The sequence below is a fragment of the Eucyclogobius newberryi genome, unplaced genomic scaffold (assembly GCF_026437365.1).
Source record: "Eucyclogobius newberryi isolate DKJ021-1_F unplaced genomic scaffold, fEucNew1.0.hap1 SCAF_6, whole genome shotgun sequence".
In the NCBI taxonomy this organism is placed as follows: Eukaryota; Metazoa; Chordata; class Actinopteri; order Gobiiformes; family Gobiidae; genus Eucyclogobius; species Eucyclogobius newberryi.
In genome coordinates, this window is record NW_027316278.1 from 19044907 (window position 1) to 19069383 (window position 24477).

The following is a 24477-nucleotide window of genomic DNA, read 5'->3' on the forward strand; positions in this document are numbered from 1 at the left end:
ATGCAATTTGTGCCAATTTTCTTCTTATTGATTTTGAAAATGTCATTATTTCAATTGTACTAACACCCCTAGAAAAATGGCATGTGGGAGGAGTCAAGCCGATATGAACTACAGTTTCTTTACAACCCACAGTTTGAGCCAAAAGCTATAACTATGTTCTTTCACACTGTTCTTGGACCTCTGCTGTCGCTGACTCTTTATTGCTCTGCTTGTTTGTCCTCAAATGGTAAGTCATTTTCCCACAACTCACATTTTTAATTTAATCTTGAAAAGTGCTGAAATTCTGTATCGTAGCCAGCATTCAATAAGGTTTTAAAGGGTCATTTTCTGTAAGCTCTGGATCTGAAGAAATATTGTAACCCTTTTCATCCTTCAAACTGGAAATGATATGGTTGCTTAAGGTGTTAAGGTGGAAGAATTTTCAATGGCCTATTTTGTTTCCTCAAAAGGAACTAAGACTAAACGTGCTAAAAAACTAAACTTTCAGCAGGTCTAAAACACTTTACTTTTTTAGTCCAGTTAAATGCAATGGAGTTGAAGTACATATACGTGTTCTCAAATGCAGTGAAGTAAAGGTCCACTGTAACTGTTACAACGAAGTAAAATGTTTATCTGTATCTGCATAGTGTAGTTCTTGATTACTTTCTACCACTGAATTAGCCTACATGGCAAGTAGTTACTGGAAAATAACATTTCATATCATCATTTCATTGCTGACGTTCATTTGCTGACGTTCATTTGTAAACCTTACTCAGAAGAGGACTCTAAAATGCCTAAATCGTATGTAAACGATTGTTCTGATTTCGAAATAAATATGAAAAACAACGTAGCAAAGAAATGCATCTTAAACTTTGCCCATTTCTTTTGTCTCCCTCAAAGGCTCATTGTTTGACCCCAGAACCTTCTCTGGTCACTTTGTGTCCATCCACGACGACCCTGTGGACTACCTGGACCTGTCGGCGCTCGACCTTTTGGGGGAGTCCGGTTCTGGCTTGAGCCCGGAGCAACTTCCAGTAAAAAAAACAAGCCCGCCATCCCAGAAAAGAGGGCCACTATGTAGTCTCAGACGAGGCCAAAGGATTCCTCCAGGGTCGTCTGGCAACCGTCTTTGTCCCCACGTTCTACATGTTGGTCTTCATTGTCAGTGTCCCTCTTAACTTTGTCGCCGTGGTGATGTTTGTGCGTTACATCCGACCCAGGAAACCGGCCGCAATCTACATGCTCAACCTGTCCTGTGCCGACTTGTTCTTTGGCCTTCTCCTTCCCTTCAAATTCTCCTATCGTTACCACTCCAACAACTGGATCTATGGCGACTGGATCTGCCGGACCGCGACGGCAGCGTTCTACTGCAACATGTACTGCTCCGTCCTGCTCATCTGCTGCATCGGCGTGGACCGCTTCTTGGCCGTGGTGCACCCTCTCAACTCTCTGACCTGGAGGAGTCCCAAAATGGCCTCTTGGATCTGCGGCGCGATATGGCTGCTCGCACTGGCGGGAGTCGCACCTCTACCGTTCTCTGCGCAAACGGTCCACCTGCCCGAACTGGACATCACCACTTGCCACGACGTGCAAGACGTGCAAAAGCTCAAATCCTACTATCTGTATTTCTTCCCGGTCTACGCCACCGTCTTCTTCTTCATCCCCCTGACGGTCACGGTGGTCTGCTACGCACGGATAGTCCACGCCCTCACAGCGGCCAACGTGGCGAGCAGAGCCAAGAAAACTCGGGCAGTGGTAATGACGGTTCTGGTGCTGGTGATGTTTGTGGTTTGTTTCACCCCGACTAATCTCATCCTGATGGTCCACTATGCGCTGCTGTCCCACGGTTCCTCTGACTCGACCCACCAAGCATATCTACTCTCCCTGTGCGTTGGGAGTCTGAGCTGCTGCATCGACCCGCTTCTCTACTATTTCGGCTCGTCCCAGTGTCAACGGCAGGTCTTGGCCGTGTTCAGGGGACGACGACGACGGGGGGATTCGAGTACATGCAAAACACAGAGTACAAGAACCCAACAGTGGGTTCAACGGCAGCGTCCGTAAAGTGGAAACGCTGGGAAGTCAATGAACATTAGGGCAAGATATGGTGCAAAACCAACTTTAATAAGTTCATGTTATAACGTGTTTCTTTGGAATGGAAGTTTGTTGCTATTAAAAGTACAGATATAAGGGGAGAAATGTAAAAGTGGACTATTAACCACTTGAGTAAAAGTGATGTATCCACTGAAAAATGAGTAAAAATATTTCAGACTGATTTTGAGAACTATTAAACTGCCAATTGTAGTGATCTAGATTGCAATTGAAATTATATTTGTATTTATCATTTTTATTTACATTGCATGTTCAAAATGAGCGTCCTACTGGAGAACTGCTGCAGGTGATAATCTTTCAGCTGCAAGACTGTTTAAACCCGACATGCAGTGAGTGGCATGAGGAAAGACAAATCCCGTAGTCAAGGAAAATATGTCAGTGTGTTTGAAAAGGGTCAAATTATTGAGATAAGGAGAAGCAGAAACTAATGTACTACAGATCTGAACCTCAGTGAGAGTGTTTGAGCTTGAGAATGTCTCTCCCATCATCAATACAACATCAACTGGTGAAAAATAATGCAACACTGTAAATAAACTAAGCTTTTTACATTGCAGAAGCTGATTGATTAGCACTCATTTGCTGTGGCATTGTTTCAAAGTTAAATATTAGAGCGTGTGACTTTTTTACAGTTTATATATTGTAGCCTATTTTAATCTAACCCCAGTCTTTCAATGTTTAGTTTTCAGTCCAGTTAAAAGTACAGGTACTTGCTCTCAAATGTTGTGAAATAAAAGTAAAAAGTATCCAATTTAATGTAAACTACGGATATCTAATGTCACTTTGTACAATACATTTACTGTCCTTTGTTTCTTCCCACCACCGCTCAAAAGTTTGGTATTATTTTGAATAATTGATGCATGTTTGAATAACCCTGTATTACGGTTTACAATGAACACAATTATTAACGTATATAACCTAAAGCACACACAACAAAAGGCATGTTCAATATTACAAAGATAAAAATTAAACTGTTGAAAGTATGTTTTATTTGTCTATTGATTTCCTCATACATTTAGTTTTAATTTGCAAAATACATGAAATCAATGGGGGGGAATTATGGTTGAATTGATTGTAGGGTGCTTCTTTTATTCTGTACTGTCCTTTTCATCCGGGCACAACTCTGGAATTCAAGACATTTATTGGAAAGTTTTATGATTTCATGACATACAAATCTATCAATGACAAACACTGATGCTACTGACCTACTTTACCATCATAACTGTGGAAGTTCTGTGGGAAATTCAGACACTGGAGTTGTTTCTTGAATATTTCAACATCGTTTGAATCCACTTTTCCACTCCTCGCTGTAAAGAAACAAGTCAACCCAGTACATTCCGTGTGTTTGGAAGTTGAGGCAGAGCTGGACTCACTGAACAGTAGGAGGTTTCTCCCGGTGAAATCCTTGTTGCGAAACGCGTCTGTCCACAGCAGGCATCCGGAGCAAGTCTGCAGCAGGTGTCCTTTGTGGTCGGACAGATTCTCTTTGAAAACACACATGGGATGTTACAATCTCTCTGTGTTTTGTCATCCAAAGCACAATGATATGTCATGCATTTCCAGGATAGTAAATAGTAAACATCCTTTTCTTTGCAAGCTGCACTATTTACAAGTACTGCTCTGAATGTATTATATTGCACTATTTACAAGTACTGCTCTGAATGTATTATAATGCACATCTGATGAAATACAAACTTAACTGCAAAACATGGCAGAGAGTCCCGAGACTGTGGCGTTGACCTCTCCGTGGATGCAACGGCCGCTGGTGGACACAAAAGAAGTTAAATTACAAGAGACATGTGAGTAAAGTAGACGCGCACTCACAAGCAGTGGTCTCCCCAGCGCAGAGTCACTGTCTGGCTGTCGGAGGTGAGGGCCACGTCGATCCAGGAACTTTTAAGCGACTCCAGAGCTTTGTGATAAGAGATGGGATCACCAGCACCCATCACGTAAACCCATTTGCCCAATATCTGTGAAATATCCAAAATAAGTGACGATGAATGCCAAAGAATTGACAGACGGACTTACCACTTGACGATCTTCAACTATAGATGGTTTTAAATATTCCCCACATCCTGGTGATGACGCAGCACCGAGTGAAGTGACGGCCAAAAGCACAATGATGGTACTAAATGGTTCCATGTTTGGAGGAGAATGAAAATCATTGAACGACACTAGACTCTTGGTCAGTGTGAGTGGTCAAGAGGCGGGCTCAACAAACCACAGGCACAAGGCAGTTAAAGTGGTACTCAATGTTACATTTGTATTCTCTTAAAAAAACATTTCATTAAACAGACACACTTGCATTTGCTTTTACTCTCGTGTTTGCATTTGGATTATACCGCTTACTTAAAGGTGCACTGTGAGGTCTTACTTAAAGGTGCACTGTGAGGTCTTACTTAAAGGTGCACTGTGAGGTCTTACTTAAAGGTGCACTGTGAGGTCTTACTTAAAGGTGCACTGTGAGGTCTTACTTAAAGGTGCACTGTGAGGTCTTACTTAAAGGTGCACTGTGAGGTCTTACTTAAAGGTGCACTGTGAGGTCTTACTTAAAGGTGCACTGTGAGGTCTGCCACCTGCTTGTCGCCATGGAGATTGTTGTTTTGCCTGGAATGTTCCACATTATGGCATTAAATGTATATCTTATATTCATTGCATTATAAGTGTTATTGCTAAAAAGGTCACGTGTCATCTCATCTGATCTGTGACTGGGCTTGGTGGCATCTGCTCCTCGTCTCCTTGGAAATGGATCACTTTAATGCCAAACTGTGCAGCATTCTAGGCATCCTCAGAGTCAGGTGGCAGATGTTGCCTGCACATTTACCACCATCTTTGTACAGCACTCTATTGTGTTATAGTATTATAGTATTATAGTATGGTTCAGTGCCGTCCTCTGTCTTCATTAAATGGTTGAAAAGATGAACTCTCTTGTCATAATTGTTTTGAAGAACGTTAAACTGACACACTTCACCAGAAAAGTTTCACACTAAACCTTTAAAATAGCTTTGCTTTACTAATTAATGTTCTCATTTAAATTGAATACAAAACCATTATTATAATTATTATTATGATTATGATTATAATTATTATTATTATTGTTATTATCATTATTTATTATCATTATTATTATCATGATTATTATTATTATGATACATTATGATGATTATTATTATTATGATTATTATGATTATTATGATGTATTATTATTATTATTATTATGGTTATTATTTACATTATTATTATTATCATTATTATCATCATCTATTAACTAAATTGCAGTATAGCCTTTTTGTTGTGATTACTTGTGTCAACTCAGGTAAAAATGAATAAATAATTTTCACCATTCCTTTTCTAAACGTTGTGACCTCAGCCGCTGGTTTGAACACTACAACAGCATCATGTTGCTTATCTTTAAGTCCAGTCATTCTGAACACAGTCTTTGCTCTCTGGTTTTGCCTTCCCTGTGAGCTTCAGTGTCTCCATCTTACAAACAGGGGTTTTGTTCTTTCTCTGGGAACAGCGCTGAGTTAAACTGACATGAAAAGAGCTGGTGAGATTTGTTGCCCCATTTGCAAAGAACCTGGCAACTTGGGAAGTTCCCAAGGAAAAAAACATCCACTCTTTTGAATAAAGACAAAGTACTTTATTTTCCAACACAAGGTTCCTAACAAGAGACTAAGTAAAAGGTCAAAGTTAAATGTATCAAGTCTTATGTAAAGAAAGTGCCTATGGACTCATAGTGCATATTTGATGACAAATGACACAAAACTATATTTTTCTAATTGGTGTACATTGTAGGTGCCTGTGTGGTTGTTGGGTTGCTCTCTGCGGCAGAAGTCTCTGTTTTCCTCTCATCTGGGCACAGCTCTAGAATTTGAAACAGAAAGGACATAATCAATAATAGGAGGTCCAATGAACTTTAAGAAACTTTTGCCTTACCATCTGTTCCAAAATAGTACTCAGGGGGGAATTTCAGACACGCTGCCTGCTTCTTAAAAGTCTCCAACTCAGAGGGTTCTAGTTTGCCTGTGCGTGCTGTGAAAATAGGAATAATGTATATTCATATTAATAAAAGAGACTGTATTGTTTTCAGTGACATTGATGATTGACTCACTGAACAGGAAGAGGTATCGTCCCTTGGAGTTTCCATCAGGCAGAAGAGTGGTGTCCTCAGACAGGAGACAGTCAGCACACGTCTCGTAGTACTTACCATCATGGTATGAGGTGTGGCCATTAATATTAACTACAACAAAGTACATCATTTAGTTGTGTAGGATTAAAAGCTAGAAGTTATTGAACTATTGAACTCAATATCAGTTAAAGATATTACATATTTTGGTAACACTTTATAATAGCTACACACACTTTCGATAGACTTAATTAACCTTGAATAAAAATGCAATTCTTAATTAACAGATTATTTCTTAAGAACAATTCAAGTTTAGTAACTACTTAATGAATACCCTAACTCTAACACCTAATACTTACTCCTAAAACTTTCATTAAGTAGTAACTAAGCCTGAATCATTCTTACTGAACTATTTGTTCATCTTAAATTAAGTTATTCATGCATCATTTCACATATAATTATAAAAAAGGGGTTCCCATTTTTGTTTTTTATTAGTAGTATATTGCACTGCAGCTATAATTATAATAACATTTTCTTGGAATAATGTAATGATTTAAAAGTAAATAATGTGATGTATCCATGTTAAAGATGCTTACATGTGGTGTGAGCTGTCATCCCGGATATGGTGGCGTTGGTCAGACCCTGGAGACAGGTGTCATCCTTTCTCCTGCAGAAGAATATAAATCTACTGAACGTCTGATTAACAGTGAGGTGAAGTCTGTAGCTTGAGCACTTACATCCGATCAGCCCAGAAAACCGTCAAATGCTCATTGTCTGGATGAGCCGAAAGTTCCACCAAAGACGCTTTTACAGAGAACAGGTCGTCTTTGAGTTCATCTTTGTCCCATGAAGCGACACTGAGCACCCACCTCCCATAAATCTGCCAGAAACAGACAAAATAGTATAAAACATGGTCATTATTTGAAATGTGCTCGATACTCACAGGGCTGTGGCTATCCAGGACCAAAGGCTTGACCAAGTTCTTACATTCTGGTTCTGCTGTAGCTCGCAGAAAGACCAACGCCAGCAGACAAATGTACAACTGTGGAGCCATGACCAGCAGGACTTCACAAACCACTGTGTCCTGCCTGCTCCGGGTGCTGCGAACCCAGGCAGAACATTGGGTAACGGTGGGACGGTCCTACACGGCACAAGCACCTCCTTTGGCCTTTCACATTCACTGTTCAGGGTTACTGTGTCCAAAACATCTCCTTACATAACAACCATCTGCATGAGAGGGGAGCAGGGGCCTCTACTAAAACAAATGGTCCTTGTAGGGTCCCAAAACAAGCAAATAAACAAACAAAAAGGGAACACTTGTTGAGAGAGAACATGATAATGGACATTCAGTGTTTCCCTGTGAATAATGAGTGAATAAAGTAATGGGTCATATTCTTGGCCAGATTAGTAATGCATTTATAGAATTCTGATATTTTTCCCCTTGAAAATTCAGATATATATGCCTCTATAAATATTCAGTCAGAGGGTTATAATGGGTGTTGCTTTGTTTTATTTCTTCTTTGTAACAACTCTGCATCTGTAAATACTGTTTCTCCAGGCCAAAAGATTCCTTCAACTTATCAAAGCTTTTCATTTGATTTTCAAATGAATTATCAAATGAATACATCTGACATCTGGAGCGAGAACCCAGTGTACGCCAGTATCATTCTTTTATAATATGAATTCATATTATAGTGGTTAATATGATTCCTGGAGTCCGTAAAAAGCAGTTACATAAAAAACAGGACAACAAAAGATGCTCAAGTGATATATTTATACTAAATAATTGAAGACAGTTGGAAATATAGTAGAGATGAAAAAAAAAAAAACAGCAGTTAATAGAAGCCACTTCAAAACTGCCTTAGTTAAAATAAAAATGTTAAATTATACTTGAATTTGAAAAGGAACAGATTTTAAGTTGTTGTTGTTGTTGTTTTTGTTGTTGTTGTTGTTGTTGCTTTGCACCTCAGAGCCACTTTTTTATTCGGGACAGAATTCTGAAAGAGAACCAAGCTTTCTTAGAAAAAATAACACTTTTTGATCGTCACAAACCAAACAAATAATACAGTGTTTAGAAACATCATATTACCAGTTGAGGAGAAGTAGTAAGTGTCCAGGTTCGCACATTTGGCCTGCTTTGTGAAACGTTCAAATGTGTCATCGTTCACGGTCGCTGTCTTATCCGAGGCTGTTAAACAAGGTCATTCACTGTTTATTTAGCTTGTCATGTTTTCATTTATGTGGACTCACCAAAAAGAAAGAGGTTGTTGCATTCCACACGATAAGAGCCTTTCCAGTAAGTACTCCTGGTCTGCCACACCAAAACATCGTCCTGGAGAGTCTTCAGGAAGTGTCCCTTGTGGAAGGAGTCGAGGGGTTCACCAGTCACTACAAAACAGAAGGCCATAATTAGAAAGAAAAGAAAAGCTCATCTCAACGTCTGTGAACAGCTGCTGCTTACATTTGGCTTTTCCATTTAGGAAACATCCGGTTTTGACAAAGCAACTTTCACTTTCAATATTAGCACAATAATATGTTTCATGTCATATGCAATAAAACAATCTCATACAATCTCTTTACATTTTCAGTTTCACTGTTGCAGCCGACTTCTTGTTCTTCTTGTTCTTCTTCTCTGGTGGAGAAATCCTCATCCAGTAGCTCACTACCTGACGAGGACTGAATGAACCATCCTGGAAGTCCGACCCTGCAGCATGCAAAATCCATTTTCCAACAAACTGTAATAAAAGCGTTAGAATATTGTCAATGCACTAGAGAAAATAATAAAGGTATCAAATAATACTGTACTTGCTGGTTGTCTTTCAGAGGTTCAAGCAGCTCTGAACAGTTGTGATCTTCAGCCGTCACAGAGCAAAGAGCCAGAGCGAACAGCAGCGGGAACACCTTCAGAAACATGCTGATGGTCTCTTCAGGAGGAGAGTGGACTGAATGGTGAAAGGACTCATTGTTATACACAACCATAAGATACATTCAACCAGTGACTTGTTTCAAATCACCAAGAAAGTTCACATTGCTCTCAATTGTAGAATACTTTGTTGTCTTTGATCTGTGATCCCAAATATATGTTTGTAACAAAATACAAAGCGTGTTGTTTCAAATAGAAAAGTGTTTGTTCCTTCAGAGATTGGGGGAGAAACAGCTCATTCTAAGACATCAAAGGTGAAGAACTGTGTGAAGGGCCTTGCTGTGAGCACTGGCTAATCTTCTATGACCAGGTGAAGGCTGGTGGGCTCGCTCAGAGCTAGCTCACGTCACAACAACACAACGAAAAACGCTCAAATCCAGCCAAAAAAAGTCAAAAACAGTTGAATTAAAAAAACTATTCCAGCGCGTGTCCCTATCGTACAGTAAAATAGAAAAAATATACTAACTATATTTACAAAATATAGGAGATAAAGCACAATAAGTGTGAGAAAGAAGAGAGAGCGTTTACACCGGGCTGCCAGCTGTACCAGCGCCTTATGACGATGTATAGACAGGCACCATCACACTCCAGCCTCCAGCCTCTTCACACCAGAGTTAAGGTCGTGAAGGTGGCAAAATAGCCCCCTGGAACCCCAGGAACCTGCCCTTGTAAACGCTATCTGTGGCTAAATGTGACCCTATGAGTCAAAAACACATTCAGACAAAGTCCCCTCTGCTGTGTCTATGGAGCAACACACACTGTATGTAATCTGCTCTCTGTGTTTTACCCACGCTTCAATCTGTGACACGCCGCAACTTGCCAGGAGAATCCAGCATTTTGTGGTCAAGACGTTAAAGGATTATCCTGCATGTTTTGGGTTGAAGGGGTAAACCAGTGAAGAGGAAATCTATCCAGACGCCACTGAAATAGTAAATCCAGCCACCAACAATTTAGAAATTACATTTTCTAAAATATTGAGATATAGAGAAAATATTGGGCAAGTTGCACATTATCTAACATGTCGTGGCAAAAATCTACACTAGTCTCAAAACAAAATGGCTATTTTCTAACTTTCTAACTTTGTAAATCCACCCTAGTGCAACTGTAACTTTAAGAATAGATACTTATGACATAGAATATGATTATCTATATTTGTAGTCCTTTTAATTAAATAAAAATATAAATAAATATGATATGCCCATATGCTCACTGACTGTAGCACAGCTGTATCTACTGCATATCAGTTTAATAAAGGCTGAATAGAACCTGCTCAGATGTGGTTGTGCACAGGGACATCTCACTATATACAAATACATCTTTTATGCAGATGATGTGATTCTATAAACTAGGACGCCTTCTGCAGCTCAAGTGATTCAAATTAGTGTATTTTCACTCTATTCAACAAAACTTGGTTGATTTAAAATTGTTAATGAATGAAGGTAAAACTAAATGTATGCAGTTCCACAAAAGAGACTTTAATGACACAAAAAAGGTATCTATACTTATGTTCGATGGTAATATGATTGAACGAGTATCCTACTACAAATACAAATACATCTGGATCGATGATAAAGTCTCCTTCAACAAACACGTACAAGAGCTGATTGTCATTCTTCTTTAGAAATAAAGAGTGTTTTCCTCTTAATTGTAGAAAGCAGTAAATCCAGGCTATATTTCTCTCAGTTCTCGATTATGGTGATATTATATATATTCAGCAACAGTGTTAAAACCTCTGAACTCGGTTTATAATTCGGCTCTAAGGTTCATTACAGGAGAAAGATACAGAACTCACCACTGTCAATAAAGTAGAATCATTAGATGCAAGAGAAGAGCACTGCATTTAGTTTTATTTTCTTTAAATCTCTTGTTGGGATTTTACCTGATTATTTAACATATTTGCTGATCAGGTCAGTTAGTCAGATAGTAGGATAGTAAGATCACAGGACATTTTATTGTATAGTACCTCATAAACACATGAATGTAGTAAAGTGACACACAAATGCCATGGATGACAACTGTCCGGGACGAGGAATCAGCCTCAAGCAGGTTCAGCTCGAGTGGGGAATCCGCAGTATTAGCCCGGGGACAGCGCTCTCTCCCACTCCACAATAGCGGTCAGACCCCCCAGAGTCTCCTGCCTCTCCAGGACCTACCATACTTATTCTGCTCTTATCTTATCAGTACAGTACATGTTTTTCAGGGTGTTTTGAGCCGTAATGAAATGAATATTTGGCTGATACCTTTAATGTGGAACATTCCAGTCAATAACATCTCCATGGAGACAAGCAGTGCACCTTTAACAAGAACCTTTGTTCATCAACATGTACTTTAGGAATGGGCTCTACTGCTGTAAAATGAATATATTTCTGTTATTAAATCACACTAAAACAGGATGTTTTTGAGAAAAAGCATAAAGTCTACAATTATTGTCCATTTGTAAAAGCTCTTTATCAATTCAATGATATTGACAGCACATACTTAAGGGAAAAGAAACTTTATACCAGCATATTCAAAACCCATGAAATACCGTGGATTTACAAAAACATAATACAACTATAAAAAAAGAGAAACAGAACACATCACAAATGGCGTAATAAAACACAAAAGAAACACAACACTGAATCCTTTATGGCTTGAGATAAAGAAAACAGCTGTTGAGAATGTCCCATGTCTGTCCTCTAAGGTCAATGTTTACCATCTATAAATAATATCAAATACACATTCAAGACAAAGGAGCTACATTTGTGAACTGTACACTTTGCAGAAGGGTTATATTGACCTATACACAGCCAGAATACATCCAGGACAGTGAGAAAGAACTTCGTAAAAATGCCATGAAATATTTTTTACAAACCCAAATCCTCATGTGGCAAGTTCACAGTTGCAATAAATACACCAATTTCAGTCTTTGTTACATTTGACTGTAAATGTGTGTCAAATGTAAAAGTATTGCAAAAAGTGAGTTTGATAATAGATCAATAGTGGCATCGCAGCCTCCAGTGAGAGACACATATTTGGAGGACGGTAGAGGTTTGATTTTCAGTGTAGATATTTATCTCAAAACAACGAACGAATGACGTTGTATAAACCCCGGCTTTCCATCCAATCATTAAATTAACATGTAGAACGTCGTGGATGAAAGCTATTTAAAGGAGCACTATGTAACTTTACTGGGGGAGGGTTTGCTACCTCTGTACCTTTATTACGCCACAGTATAGCCCTGAACTTACTTGTCTCCATGGTGACAAGCAGGCCAAGAGGCAGGTCAGATCTGTGGAGAAGCAAGCCCACTCACAGTAAGAATGCATTTTTGAGCAGCAAAAACACAGATGATAGATAGTTTAATGCCATACTGTGGAACAAAGGGAAAAGCAATAGCATCTCCTTAGAGACAAGCAGGTACACCACGAGAAAAGTTACATAGTGTACTTTGAATACAAACCAATCAACATGTCTCTGTGAAAGTCACACAAATGTCATGCCAGAATGCACAATACACAACATTGTTGAATGTTTCCAGTATTGTAAAAAACAAGACACAAAAATGAGGCTTTTTATGAATGCAGAAGTTATAGACTTGAACTTGGCAGAGTTATAAAAAATGCCTGAATTGTGTGTCAACAGTCACATACACACTGAATAGAAATATACAAAGAGCCCCCTTCACTCCCATTTGGTTCCATTTGGTTCCATTTGGTGCCATTTGCTCCCATTTGGTTCCAGTTGGTTCCATTTGGTTCCATTTGGTTCCATTTGGTTCCGTGGTACTGTCTCTGTCTTGGACCTGACATGCCGTACAGTGATGGGGACAGTGTCTATTGTCCAGAGGAAGATGAAGCTCAGTTTGTGCCGAGGACACTGGTCAGAATGGACTGTTCCCATCCACAGATCCTCACACACTCATTGTCATATTTGGAGAAAACTATAAATGAGAAGTGCATTAGGATTAACATTGCAGAAGGTTTTTCATTGACTTTTTATAGGTTTACTCACACTCTCATTTTGAAAAGGGTTAAGGAAATTCCCCCCCATCTCTCCTTCCTCTCTGGGAGTTCCTGGTTGGTTGCTCATGCTCAGGTTACCAGGAGAGTTCTGTGGAAGAATAAAACAACAAGCATGGAAATATATTTACATATTTATGTATTTAAGGAGATAACAGTCTGTTTGTTTTCTACATGTATATAGTGTATGTGAGCAAGTTTTACCTTGGGTAAACTGTCCATATCACCAGACCCTAAAATGAATAAAACTGTAGTAAAACTTCATGTGAGTGAAAACTAGACTTTGGACATTTGAGTACCTAATGAACCATTGATGTGATGTGACTCCATTCCTGCCAGTCCGCTCAGAGGACCCTCGCCTCCAGCCCCCATGGGAAACTAGAGACAGTAAAAGTGTGATGTTTAGAGTCGATTCAGGTCAGTTCAGATGTTGAATGCAGAAGGAAACAGCCTCACATTTGTTCGGCCTCCACTAGAGGGAGCTGTGTTTATCAGTGTGTACATATTATCTCCAGAGTTAGTTGAATCTTCAAAACACAAAAACATAAACAAGTAGTAAACATTTCTATTTATTTCACGTTTGTACTTGGTAGAAAAGATTTCAAAGGTAGTCTTTCTGGACAAAGCTTTTGAGACTACCTCCCAGCTCTTCCTTTGAAACCTCTTCTTCCATGGACCACTCATGGATAAATGAAGGATTACTCAGACTTTTTTTTTTTTTACTGTTGTTGTGTACTATCTTTGTACAAATTTTAAAAATGTACCTGCTGGACTGGGCATTATGGGTGTTCCAGGCGGGCCGCCCCCTCCTGGTGGTCCCTAAAATAGTACAAAAATGATATATCTGTAGATAAATAGATAGTTTGGAGCACATAAAACAGGAACAGGCTCTTACCACATAACTTCCGGGGGATGCTGATGAGTAAGGTGTCTGTAAAAACAGAATAAAACAATCACATTTCAGGGGATTGCTAAAATCAAAACACAGGATATTTTGCGGTAATTCTTACAGAATTTGTGTTTGAAGGGTTTGGCCATGGCCTCCCCACCCCAGGCCCCCTGAAAGGACATTTGTGTTACAAAACAAAACATATGAACAAAGCAATTCAATCATTACTTTATCTATTTTTTTCAGTTGGTAGTAACAATTTTATGTTACAATCAACACACCCAAAAACAACATCACGGCTGAATACTAATTGTTACAAAATGATTCATGTGTTTCTTTGTGGAGGAAAGGCACACACTCTTCTGATGTTTAGAATGTATTGGAAACTATCTGATCAACTTGCAACATTGCCAGGACAAAGATACTTTTCTCTCACTGACTCTAAGGTTTTGTGTGACTTTTCTGATCCTCCATTTGTTCACTTTCGCCAATAAGTCAATTATCAATAACTAACTCAACCAAATGATGACATTTTGCGTTCCAGTTCTGTGGGGCAAAGGTCTGGAATAAACACCCTGGTGGTGTTTAAGCTCAAGTCTGTTTTGTTTAGCTGTGCTGTGTTTAGCTTGTTTAATGTATCTTTTTACCATTTTAAATACATTGTAATGCCTTTTTATGCTTTTAGTGATGTATTGTTCTCTTCATTTTATATAATGTGTTTTTATTTTTCATAAAATGGGCTCTACAATTAAAATCTAATTGATTGATATTGAAACATTTTGTTAATAATTCTTTCATCTTTCGGACAAATCATAGGTTTATTAATTTCATACTAATTTGAGATACTAAAAGGCAAACTCACATGTTCATACCCGGCATACCAGGCCCAATCAGAGCGTTGAGAGGGGGTCTCATCCCACTCCCGTAGTTCTGAAAAATAAAGGGTTTCATTTTCTTTGCTTCAAACCTCAGAATCATCAGGTACACTTACATCAAGAATGATGTCATTTACCTGCGGCCCTAGGGGGACCATGCCTCTGGGTGGAGTCATCCTCTGCATTGGGCCCATATTGGGATGTCCTGAAAACATAGTTTTTCAGTTATAACCAACTTATGAAAATACGAAGTCCAATTGATACAGAAAGGCCAAGTACAGTGTGGTGTGCACCTGGTTGTCTTGGGTCCATTCCACCTAGCATGGGCTGGCTGCCGGGCACCCCTCCTAGTGCCTGCATGGAATGCCACAGATCATGCAATACCATAAATATAATACCATTTTAACACTAAAAGTGTATGACAGGTTAGACTATACAATTCACTAAAACATAGTAAACTTGATTGTATTCAAGATTTTTCAAACAGTTTTGCCAATTTTTTCAAAACAAAAGCAAAAATCCATGTAAATGACACAATATTTAACATTTGACACATACTAATACCCGATGACATATTTGTTTTGTTAAATGATTGCTTAAGCTGTCCGAAAATGTGGTCAGTTGTGTGTAAATTATTTGAGTTGAGTTATTGATATTTGAATGTCGCACACAAACATTAGAGAACATTTAGAACTTATCTTTACTTCCTGTAATTTTTTTTCAGCCTGAAGGCTTTATCTGGCACGACAGTCAATCTACACTTTTAGCTGTCAGTTATGGGCAGCTTTGTTCCTGATGGATGTAAAACATAAAAAAAAAATCTATATATTAATCATTCTAGTCTATCTGGTCTGGAGTATTTTGGTCTAGGTTGAATTGCTAGTTGGAGTTAACAGTGAGTACACTTTACATCCAAATGGCAGATAAAAGATACTTTGAAATTAAAAAAAGCAAGCTCAATCAATTAATCTTAATTACTCAATCAATTCATTAAAAAAAGTAATATTTTGCGTCAATAACACAGTAAAAAAACATTTCTACAAGTGGTTCATACCTGACTGGGTAATCTGAGGGGAGGTCTGGGTACTCCAGCATAACGTGGCGACATAAAGGGCTGTAAAAATACAAATAAGCAAATGTGAGTCTGAGTAAACAGACTTTGGGTTTTGCAAGTACAGTAAACCATGATGTGCACATGTACTACCACAGAAAATCACTAGAGGGCACTAGTCCACCTCCGCTCACTATATGGTTATGTCATGAAGGCATTTCTTTCTTTTTGCTTTTGAGGTCACTTAAAGTACAATTACAACACATTGCAAAGCTCTGGCTTACTAAATCCAATAGTTTGTTTCAAAATCTACTTATTATAGATGGGTTTGTTAATATGGTAACAGCACAAGGGTTCTGATCAGAACTGAAATGTAACATACGACCTGTTAGCATTTGGTTTTGCCAGTTTTGACAACACTTTCATGGAACAATTGATCTATAAAAGACATGACCTGTTTGGCTTCAAGTTTTAGTTTTCAGACCAAGCTGAGAAAAGGCGATGAAGACTATTGATCTGGGTGTCAGAAGCTACACTCTGATGTGGACTGATAATGGCGTCTAATCAGTGAGCAGCAGAGTATTTGGGCAGAGGCTTCTGCTTTATGTGTCTGGAGATAACTTGGTAACATTTTCTTTTGAGACGCCCATAACTGTTTACAGCAGACATCATGCTCATCTGCTTGAGGGATGATTATGTTCACATGACAGAAAGACATTTACATGAATCTGCAGGTACTAATTTAAAACAACTACATTCAATTCAACATTTCAGATTCAGAAAAAGTATTAGAAGGTCATTTTGTTAACATTCCCTTGCATCGTCACTTCTTTTATATCTATATGACTGTTACAGCATGTTGTTTAGGGCTGATGGTAAAAAAACAAGATTGACATGATGTAATGTGTAATTGAGCTCACAAATGTAATATGTGTGCAATATTTCCCCAAAGAATTTCCCCTTGGATGAATTAAAGTATTTCGGATTCTCTGGTTTTGACACCTGAAAAAATCCTGGTGGCACGGGCCCCACTGGCATGCCCTCTCCTGGGGGTAGATTGGCGAGCACGGGGCTGGGGGCGGCTGCAGCGCTCTGAAGAAGACACAAACACATAACCTGTCAGTTCAAGTCAAACCCCCGTGTGCCGGTGCGCGTCTTCCCTGTGACCTGCGTCCTGTTGCAGAATTATCTCGATCCCATGTGTGTTTTATTATGGTCCCGGACGGGCGGCACTGGCACCTATCAGCACTGCCTCGGTCCACTTCCTGTGCCATTGTGCTGTGGACCCTCCTGCTCCCCCTTCTCCTCCCGTGTTGAACTCGTGCTCATTGGGCACACAAACCGGGCGACTTGCTGTGTGGGAAACCTCTGCATCTCCATCAGGATCATGTGTGAACAGTGAGCCACAAAAGACACAGTTTGTATCTGTTTTTGTCCATATGTGCCAGTTCGTTGGGTGGAAGGTGCTTTCTGAAATGTTCTTTTAGGTCAGACAGGTTTAATCAGAATGGGTACGGTAAGGTCTTCTGCATTTGACCCATCCTTGAATACATCTGTGGCGACCTGTCAGGAGCAAGGGATTCATCCACAGATCTTGAGCTAGGTTTACCTTCTGTGTAGGTTGTTTAACTGCTGTGCATGTTTTAGGTCGAGCAGAGATATAAATAAACTGCTGACATGACTGCACCCCTCTTTCTCGCCGGTTCGCTCCTTAATTGTCAATGTTCAGCAACACAGCACAAGGTAAACACTGGGGTTTAAATGGCAAGATGGATAATTTAATATTTTTCGATGGGAGCGTTTGAATATCGAGCATATCTTCTGTAATAAAAACATATAACATTTAAAAAGGCAGCAAAAAGAGCTGATTCAGAACAGAAACTTAATTGTGATTTTTAGCGATTGCCATAATATGCCTGAATATTGGCATCAGAATAATCGAAACAATAATTGAGATACATTTTTGCCAGTATTGCCCCCAGCCCTGCTCTGTCAGTGTTGTGTGGGCAGATGGACACAGATGGATACTGAGGTTGACTGGTGAGAGATGGGGTTTAGTTTGTGTCCCACATCATCCACAGAAGCAAGATTTCACTGTTTTCTCTCGTTCTCCGACTTGAGCTGCGGATTACTGAAAATGTCTGTTTCCTGGCAGCCTGAAGGGTGCTGAGTTTGCCTTTGCAGGAGAGCAGGAGGCAGACAGAGGGGAGAGGACAAAGCAGTGTGCGAGTTTTTGGGGAAGAGGGGGGAAATCTACCTGACCTGCTGACAAAGCAGCATTTCTAAATAGGGCAACAACAAGTAAATAAATAAACAAATGCAGAATGCCAGGATGTGTGCCTGGACTCAAAAATGTGCCATTCTTCAAACCGAACAAAGACTATGTTCAAAACTTAATTTTAGGTCAAGAGGCTCTTCTGATTAATAAATAAACATTATGATCTTCTGTCTTGTGCCAAATGGTAGTTTTGTTTAAAGGCAATTTTATACGTTAGCCGTATTTTGCATATTTTATATATTTTGCATATTTTTCAACTGTTTAAGTGAACACATTTTCTAAAGGTGAAATGCAACTTTGTAAAGTAAATTGTAGAGCAAATGTAGTGATGAAAGCTGAGTCCTGGGAACAGTTCACATAGAGTATGTTCTCTGATAAACACGTGCTTCCCCTTCACAAACTCATTTGTTACATTAATTATTCAGAGCCACACTCCCCAGTAGGATCTTTCAGCAGTGCAGACCAACAGTCCTGTAAGCCCTTTGATTTAATAAACAACAATATTAAGCGCTTTGCAGAATGTGGCGGAGTATTGGGTCAAAAATAAAACAAAAAGGAGACGCTACGGAGATAATAGTACTCATCAACAAGTAATCAAGTACAAGTAATCAACTAAAAATAATACTTTCCACTTCCAAATGTACTTGAAAACAGCCCCAAAATGCAGCTAAAGTATAATAAATGTGGATTTGACTTGCTGTACCCTTCACGCTACACTAATCCCATCAGCCCACAGCGTCAGTAATGATAACTTTACCATGTCTATATATTTACCGTTATGTTCCTCTCTAATGAAGCTGTGTGGAGTGTACATTTGAGTGTGTTTGAATGTGTGGAGTCATTTTCCCTCAATACTTCAGAGACAGAGAGGTGCTCATAGACGTGTGAGCAGAATCTCAAACGGCTGTCTGTGTCTGTCCTCCACTGTCTCAGCCCCTGCCCTCACTTCTGCGCTTTCAACCCAGCCTCAATCACATCACTGGATCATATTAGAGTGAAAACATACAAGCTCAACAATAATATAGTAGAACATGTTGTATGCACTTTTTAATTAACAGTATTTTGGACTCACTGAACACTTTTAAAATACTGCTTAAAACCCATATTTTCATCACTACCTCTGATATAAGAGTGTCACTATTGTTATTATTATATAGTATAAGAGGTTTTTCATAAGAGTTTTATAAGAGTTTTTCTATAAAAGTCTTTTAATAAGTCATCTGTTTTTTATTGTTTACTTCTGTGCCTACTTTGTGTTGCAACATGGAATTTCCCCATTGTGGGACAAATAAAGCCTTATCTTATCTTATCTTATCTCCACTGATGTTTATTTTGTGCTTTTGCTCAATGAAAAATATAGGCCAAATGATTGTTGTTATCTAAGTTGCACTGGTTACAGTCAACTTTTGAATTTGCTGACAATTTTGAACTTGAAAAAAGTGTATTTGCTTGACCACATTTGACTTTAGATGTGTGTGTTTACGGTGCATTCAGGCTTTCACACACACCGCATCAAAATTGGGACTAAACTGGCTCTAAACCCAGAACAAGGCTACACCAAGACTAAACCAGGACTAGAAGAGGACCAAAGCAAGTCTACATTGCAACTAAGACAAACAAACACGAGACCAACAGCGTTAAATGCACTTCCTGTTTTAATAGAGTTGGGGAAAATGGGAGGTGCCTTTGAAGAGAGGTGAAGAGAGCTAAAGGATGCACCAGCTTGTAGTCACTCTTCTCTAGTTTGAACAAGTTTATAATAAAAACACTTTTAATCCAAACTCATATTTATTTTAATACACTGAATTTAAATGAGCCTATTGGAGCTGTTATTATAGAAGTATAATCCAAAGCATAAAGCAGTCAACTGAAAACAGGAGGCCAAAACAGGATCTAAACTCAGAGGAAGAGCCGTGCCCCTTCTCCTTTTGCCCATTTCCCGTTTGCACCATCCTCCATAAACACCATTAGTGGACTTCCTGAAGGACAGAAGTGATGGATGAGGAGTAAAAAAAAATCCAAGACAAAATAAAGTCACAAAGTCTATGATTGAAAAACCTTCAGATCTGGAGAGGGGAGCTGTCCTGTCCACGGGCTCTGCTTTTAACCATGTTTTATTCAAAGTCTCCCGTGGCGACCGGAGCGGGTTCAACCCTCTCCACTGTCCAGTCCTCTGGCAAACCCATGTTGCAATTTCAAGACAGATACATTTCACCCTCTGCCATCAGGACTATTCTTTACTAAAACAAACCAATGTTCAAACAAAGATAGACGTATAGATTGACAACTTGTGGGAATTATGTGGATAATTGTTTGTTATAAATTCCCTTATACTACCCTCCCCTACATTCATTCAACTACTGCTACTAACTGCTGGATGAAAATGCCAAGTGATTATTGGCAACTTAACCAAAGACGTCCCCAACTGAGAAAAAGTAAGTGGAGTAAGACTTTTTTGCACATAAAAAACATACAAAAACACACAAAAAATGCATTGTCACAGTGGCTTGTTGAAAGTGAAGGACTTCAGCTCAACTGAACCTATGCATTAAAGAAGTGCTATGTTGAATCAGTAAACCTTTTGTGTGTCTAAAAGACTCAAACCTGGAATTGTTTACCAAACCTTTGAAAAACAGCTGCAGTACATCCAGAACGCACAGACTAGAACCAGGAAGTACCATCACATTAGTCCTGTTCTCAGGTCTCTGCACTGGCCCCTGTGGCCCAGAGAATAGACTTTAAAGCAGCTCTGCTTGTGTACAAGTCTCTCCATGGCCTAGCACCAAAGTACATCTCAGACTCTGAGGACCTCAGGGACCGGCCTCCTGCTGGTGCCAGAGTCAGGACTAAACATGGACCGGCCTCCTGCTGGTGCCAGAGTCAGGACTAAACAAGGACCGGCCTCCTGCTGGTGCCAGAGTCAGGACTAAACAAGGACCGGCCTCCTGCTGGTGCCAGAGTCAGGACTAAACAAGGACCGGCCTCCTGCTGGTGCCAGAGTCAGGACTAAACATGGACCGGCCTCCTGCTGGTGCCAGAGTCAGGACTAAACATGGACCGGCCTCCTGCTGGTGCCAGAGTCAGGACTAAACATGGACCGGCCTCCTGCTGGTGCCAGAGTCAGGACTAAACATGGACCGGCCTCCTGCTGGTGCCAGAGTCAGGACTAAACATGGACCGGCCTCCTGCTGGTGCCAGAGTCAAGACTAAACATGGACCGGCCTCCTGCTGGTGCCAGAGTCAGGACTAAACATGGGCCGGCCTCCTGCTGGTGCCCAGAGTCAGGACTAAACATGGACCGGCCTCCTGCTGGTGCCAGAGTCAGGACTAAACATGGACCGGCCTTCTGCTGGTGCCAGAGTCAGGACTAAACATGGACCGGCCTCCTGCTGGTGCCAGAGTCAGGACTAAACATGGATCGGCCTCCTGCTGGTGCCAGAGTCAGGACTAAACATGGACCGGCCTCCTGCTGGTACCAGAGTCATGACTAAACATGGACCGGCCTCCTGCTGGTGCCAGAGTCAGGACTTAACATGGACCAGCCTCCTGCTGGTGCCAGAGTCAGGACTTAACATGGACCGGCCTCCTGCTGGTGCCAGAGTCAGGACTGAACATGGACCGGCCTCCTGTTGGTGCCAGAGTCAGGACTAAACATGGACCGGCCTCCTGCTGGTGCTAGAGTCAGGACTAAACATGGACCGGCCTCCTGTTGGTGCCAGAGTCAGGACTAAACATGGACCGGCCTCCTGCTGGTGCCAGAGTCAGGACTAAACATGGACCGGCCTCCTGCTGGTGCCAGAGTCAGGACTAAACATGGACCAGCCTCCTGCTGGTGCCAGAGTCAGGACTAAACATGGACCGGCCTCCTGCTGGTGCCAGAGTCAGGACTAAACATGGACCGGCCTCCTGCTGGTGCCCACAGTCAGGACTAAACATGGACCAGCCTCCTGCTGGTGCCAGAGTCAGGACTAAACATGGACCGGCCTCCTGCTGGTGCCCACAGTCAGGACTAAACATGGACCAGCCTCCTGCTGGTGCCAGAGTCAGGACTAAACATGGACCGGCCTCCTGCTGGCGCCAGAGTCAGGACTAAACATGGACCGGCCTCCTGCTGGTGCCCAGAGTCAGGACTAAACATGGACCGGCCTCCTGCTGGTGCCAGAGTCAGGACTAAACATGGACCGGCCTCCTGTTGGTGCCAGAGTCAGGACTAAACATGGACCGGCCTCCTGCTGGTGCCAGAGTCAGGACTAAACATGGACCGGCCTCCTGCTGGTGCCAGAGTCAGGACTAAACATGGACCAGCCTCCTGCTGGTGCCAGAGTCAGGACTAAACATGGACCGGCCTCCTGCTGGTGCCAGAGTCAGGACTAAACATGGACCGGCCTCCTGCTGGTGCCCACAGTCAGGACTAAACATGGACCAGCCTCCTGCTGGTGCCAGAGTCAGGACTAAACATGGACCGGCCTCCTGCTGGTGCCCACAGTCAGGACTAAACATGGACCAGCCTCCTGCTGGTGCCAGAGTCAGGACTAAACATGGACCGGCCTCCTGCTGGCGCCAGAGTCAGGACTAAACATGGACCGGCCTCCTGCTGGTGCCCAGAGTCAGGACTAAACATGGACCGGCCTCCTGCTGGTGCCAGAGTCAGGACTAAACATGGACCGGCCTCCTGTTGGTGCCAGAGTCAGGACTAAACATGGACCGGCCTCCTGCTGGTGCCAGAGTCAGGACTAAACATGGACCGGCCTCCTGCTGGTGCCAGAGTCAGGACTAAACATGAGGAATCTGCGTTTCAGTTTTATGCAGCTAAAACCTGGAACAGTCTTCCTGAAGATGTGAGACAGGCTTCTACTCTGACAATGTTCACATCGAAGCTAAAACAGCTTTGTTTAGCTGTGCTTATGACTGAAAGGATTTTATTTGCACTCTTCTCTTTTATGTCTTAAACTCTTTTGTGATTTCTGTCATGTCTTGCCTTAAATTCAATTGCCTTGTGTATGAATTGTACTCCACAAATACACTTGCCTTGCCTCGTCTTGCCTTTCATGATCCCAGGAGAACACACAAACTACATTCCAGCTTTCTTGAGGCCAGGGTGATTATCTGTGGGCCAATGCAATAAATAATACAGTTCCCTAAAACCGCCGTGTACCTATATGGGACCGTAACTTTAACACATCCAAACAGAGGCTCTTCATAACGTCATTCTCACTAGTACTCAACGTGAGACAAAGCAAGGTTAGAGAAATACTCGTCTACAGCAGCAAAAAATGCATTAAACAGGGTTAGTTGGGGTCAAAGAGATAACTTAGCGGCTCGATTGTGTCAGCACTTTCTACTTTTGCCCTTAATGTTAAGTCTTTCTGTAACTTTACTGCTGCGCGCTCCTATCATCTACCACACACACAGCTGCTATGTAAACTTGGCAGGTTTTCTGGATTTTTTTCATGTTGACAGGATCAAATTGCCCCATAGAGAAGGTCAAGTTCCACTACAGCTCCTGAGACAGAAATGAAGAGGACACGTTACAATTAATGACTCTCAGTATTTAGATTAGATTGTTTGGGGGTCGAGGGTCGTGAAGCATAAGCTGGGGTTCATGACATGATACAGTCATTTAAAAAATGTGACATTGTACTCATTTTTAAAATTGATTTATTGAAAACTGTATGTTCTAGTGACATTGGGCCAGATAACATAATACACTTCTAAAGTCTATACAAATAAACCTAATTTTTAAAACATTTACAAGTTGAAATTATTACAGATATCTACTTTTGGGAACCCCTGCTTTAGAAAAGACTAATTTACTTTTACTGGACATTTTTGGATAGAAATATCAATAGGTCAAGGCACAACATTTGCTGTTGATATTATTGTAATATCTGTTGGAAACATGCAGGAGTCATGTAGATCACAGAATATATAATTGTGTGTGCTCCAGAGACAGTTTAAAGTGCCTATGACAGGTCGGAACTCATTGAACTAAAACGCAGTTAAGATGAATATATTTTGAATTTTGTTAAACATTATAAAAATGTTATCACAGAATAACAAATTTTGTAGGTTTATAAGCACACTTTACCCAGCAAACACTGGGTAAAAACTCATTTAACGTCATAATTCTTTTTATTTGACGAATGAAAATATCTGAGAGTGACTTTATTTTGTTGAATTGATGTTTAGAGTGTCAAAAAAGTTGTTTCTTTGTGTAAATTATAAATATACTTTGTCTGGAATGAG

General features: G+C 40.6%; 3 protein-coding genes across 6 annotated transcripts in view; 1 reads left to right on the forward strand and 2 right to left on the reverse strand.

Annotated features, from left to right (window-relative positions):
* The first annotated feature begins 92 nt into the window (after window positions 1-92).
* On the forward strand, window positions 93-2098 carry f2r (coagulation factor II (thrombin) receptor). Its single transcript, XM_072433133.1, is given in 4 exon segments — window positions 93-226; window positions 880-1016; window positions 1018-2007; window positions 2009-2098. Coding segments are annotated over 4 exon segments (1257 nt in total). The 5' UTR covers window positions 93-153; the 3' UTR covers window positions 2066-2098.
* A 3608-nt stretch (window positions 2099-5706) lies between these two features.
* LOC140347193 (saxitoxin and tetrodotoxin-binding protein 1-like) lies at window positions 5707-7367 on the reverse strand. The gene is made up of 6 exons (XM_072433555.1): window positions 7158-7367; window positions 6952-7094; window positions 6811-6881; window positions 6200-6328; window positions 6025-6120; window positions 5707-5952 (listed from the first exon to the last, which is right to left on the reverse strand). Exons 1-6 carry the CDS (start codon window positions 7266-7268, stop codon window positions 5864-5866), a joined length of 639 nt encoding a protein of 212 aa, XP_072289656.1. The 5' UTR covers window positions 7269-7367; the 3' UTR covers window positions 5707-5863.
* Window positions 7368-11619: 4252 nt separating this feature from the next.
* LOC140346814 (single-stranded DNA-binding protein 2) overlaps window positions 11620-24477 on the reverse strand; it is a 42251-nt gene continuing 29393 nt past the window's right edge. For 2 of the 4 annotated variants that reach the window (XM_072433014.1, XM_072433017.1), the window contains exons 5-17: window positions 16956-17045; window positions 15957-16016; window positions 15196-15256; window positions 15019-15107; window positions 14890-14957; window positions 14149-14197; window positions 14034-14069; window positions 13903-13957; window positions 13595-13665; window positions 13438-13516; window positions 13343-13371; window positions 13131-13229; window positions 11620-13059 (exon numbers count right to left, since the gene is read on the reverse strand). In XM_072433014.1, coding sequence (XP_072289115.1) covers window positions 13030-13059; window positions 13131-13229; window positions 13343-13371; window positions 13438-13516; window positions 13595-13665; window positions 13903-13957; window positions 14034-14069; window positions 14149-14197; window positions 14890-14957; window positions 15019-15107; window positions 15196-15256; window positions 15957-16016; window positions 16956-17045 — 816 coding nt within the window. In that variant the 3' untranslated portion in view covers window positions 11620-13029. Of the gene's footprint in view, window positions 13060-13130; window positions 13230-13342; window positions 13372-13437; window positions 13517-13594; window positions 13666-13902; window positions 13958-14023; window positions 14070-14148; window positions 14198-14889; window positions 14958-15018; window positions 15108-15195; window positions 15257-15956; window positions 16017-16955; window positions 17046-24477 lie in introns of all 4 variants that reach the window. The other 2 variants (XM_072433016.1, XM_072433015.1) reach the window with 2 other exon arrangements.

Excerpts from the sequence above, each read along its gene's own strand:
- LOC140347193 (XM_072433555.1), bottom strand. The coding sequence starts at position 7,268 with ATGGCTCCACAGTTGTACATTTGTCTGCTGGCGTTGGTCTTTCTGCGA. Across the intron at positions 7,095-7,157 it reads TCCTGGATAGCCACAGCCCT|ATTTATGGGAGGTGGGTGCT; the intron begins GTGAGTATCGAG and ends TGTTTCTGGCAG. Across the intron at positions 6,882-6,951 it reads GTTTTCTGGGCTGATCGGAT|GAGAAAGGATGACACCTGTC; the intron begins GTAAGTGCTCAA and ends ATTCTTCTGCAG.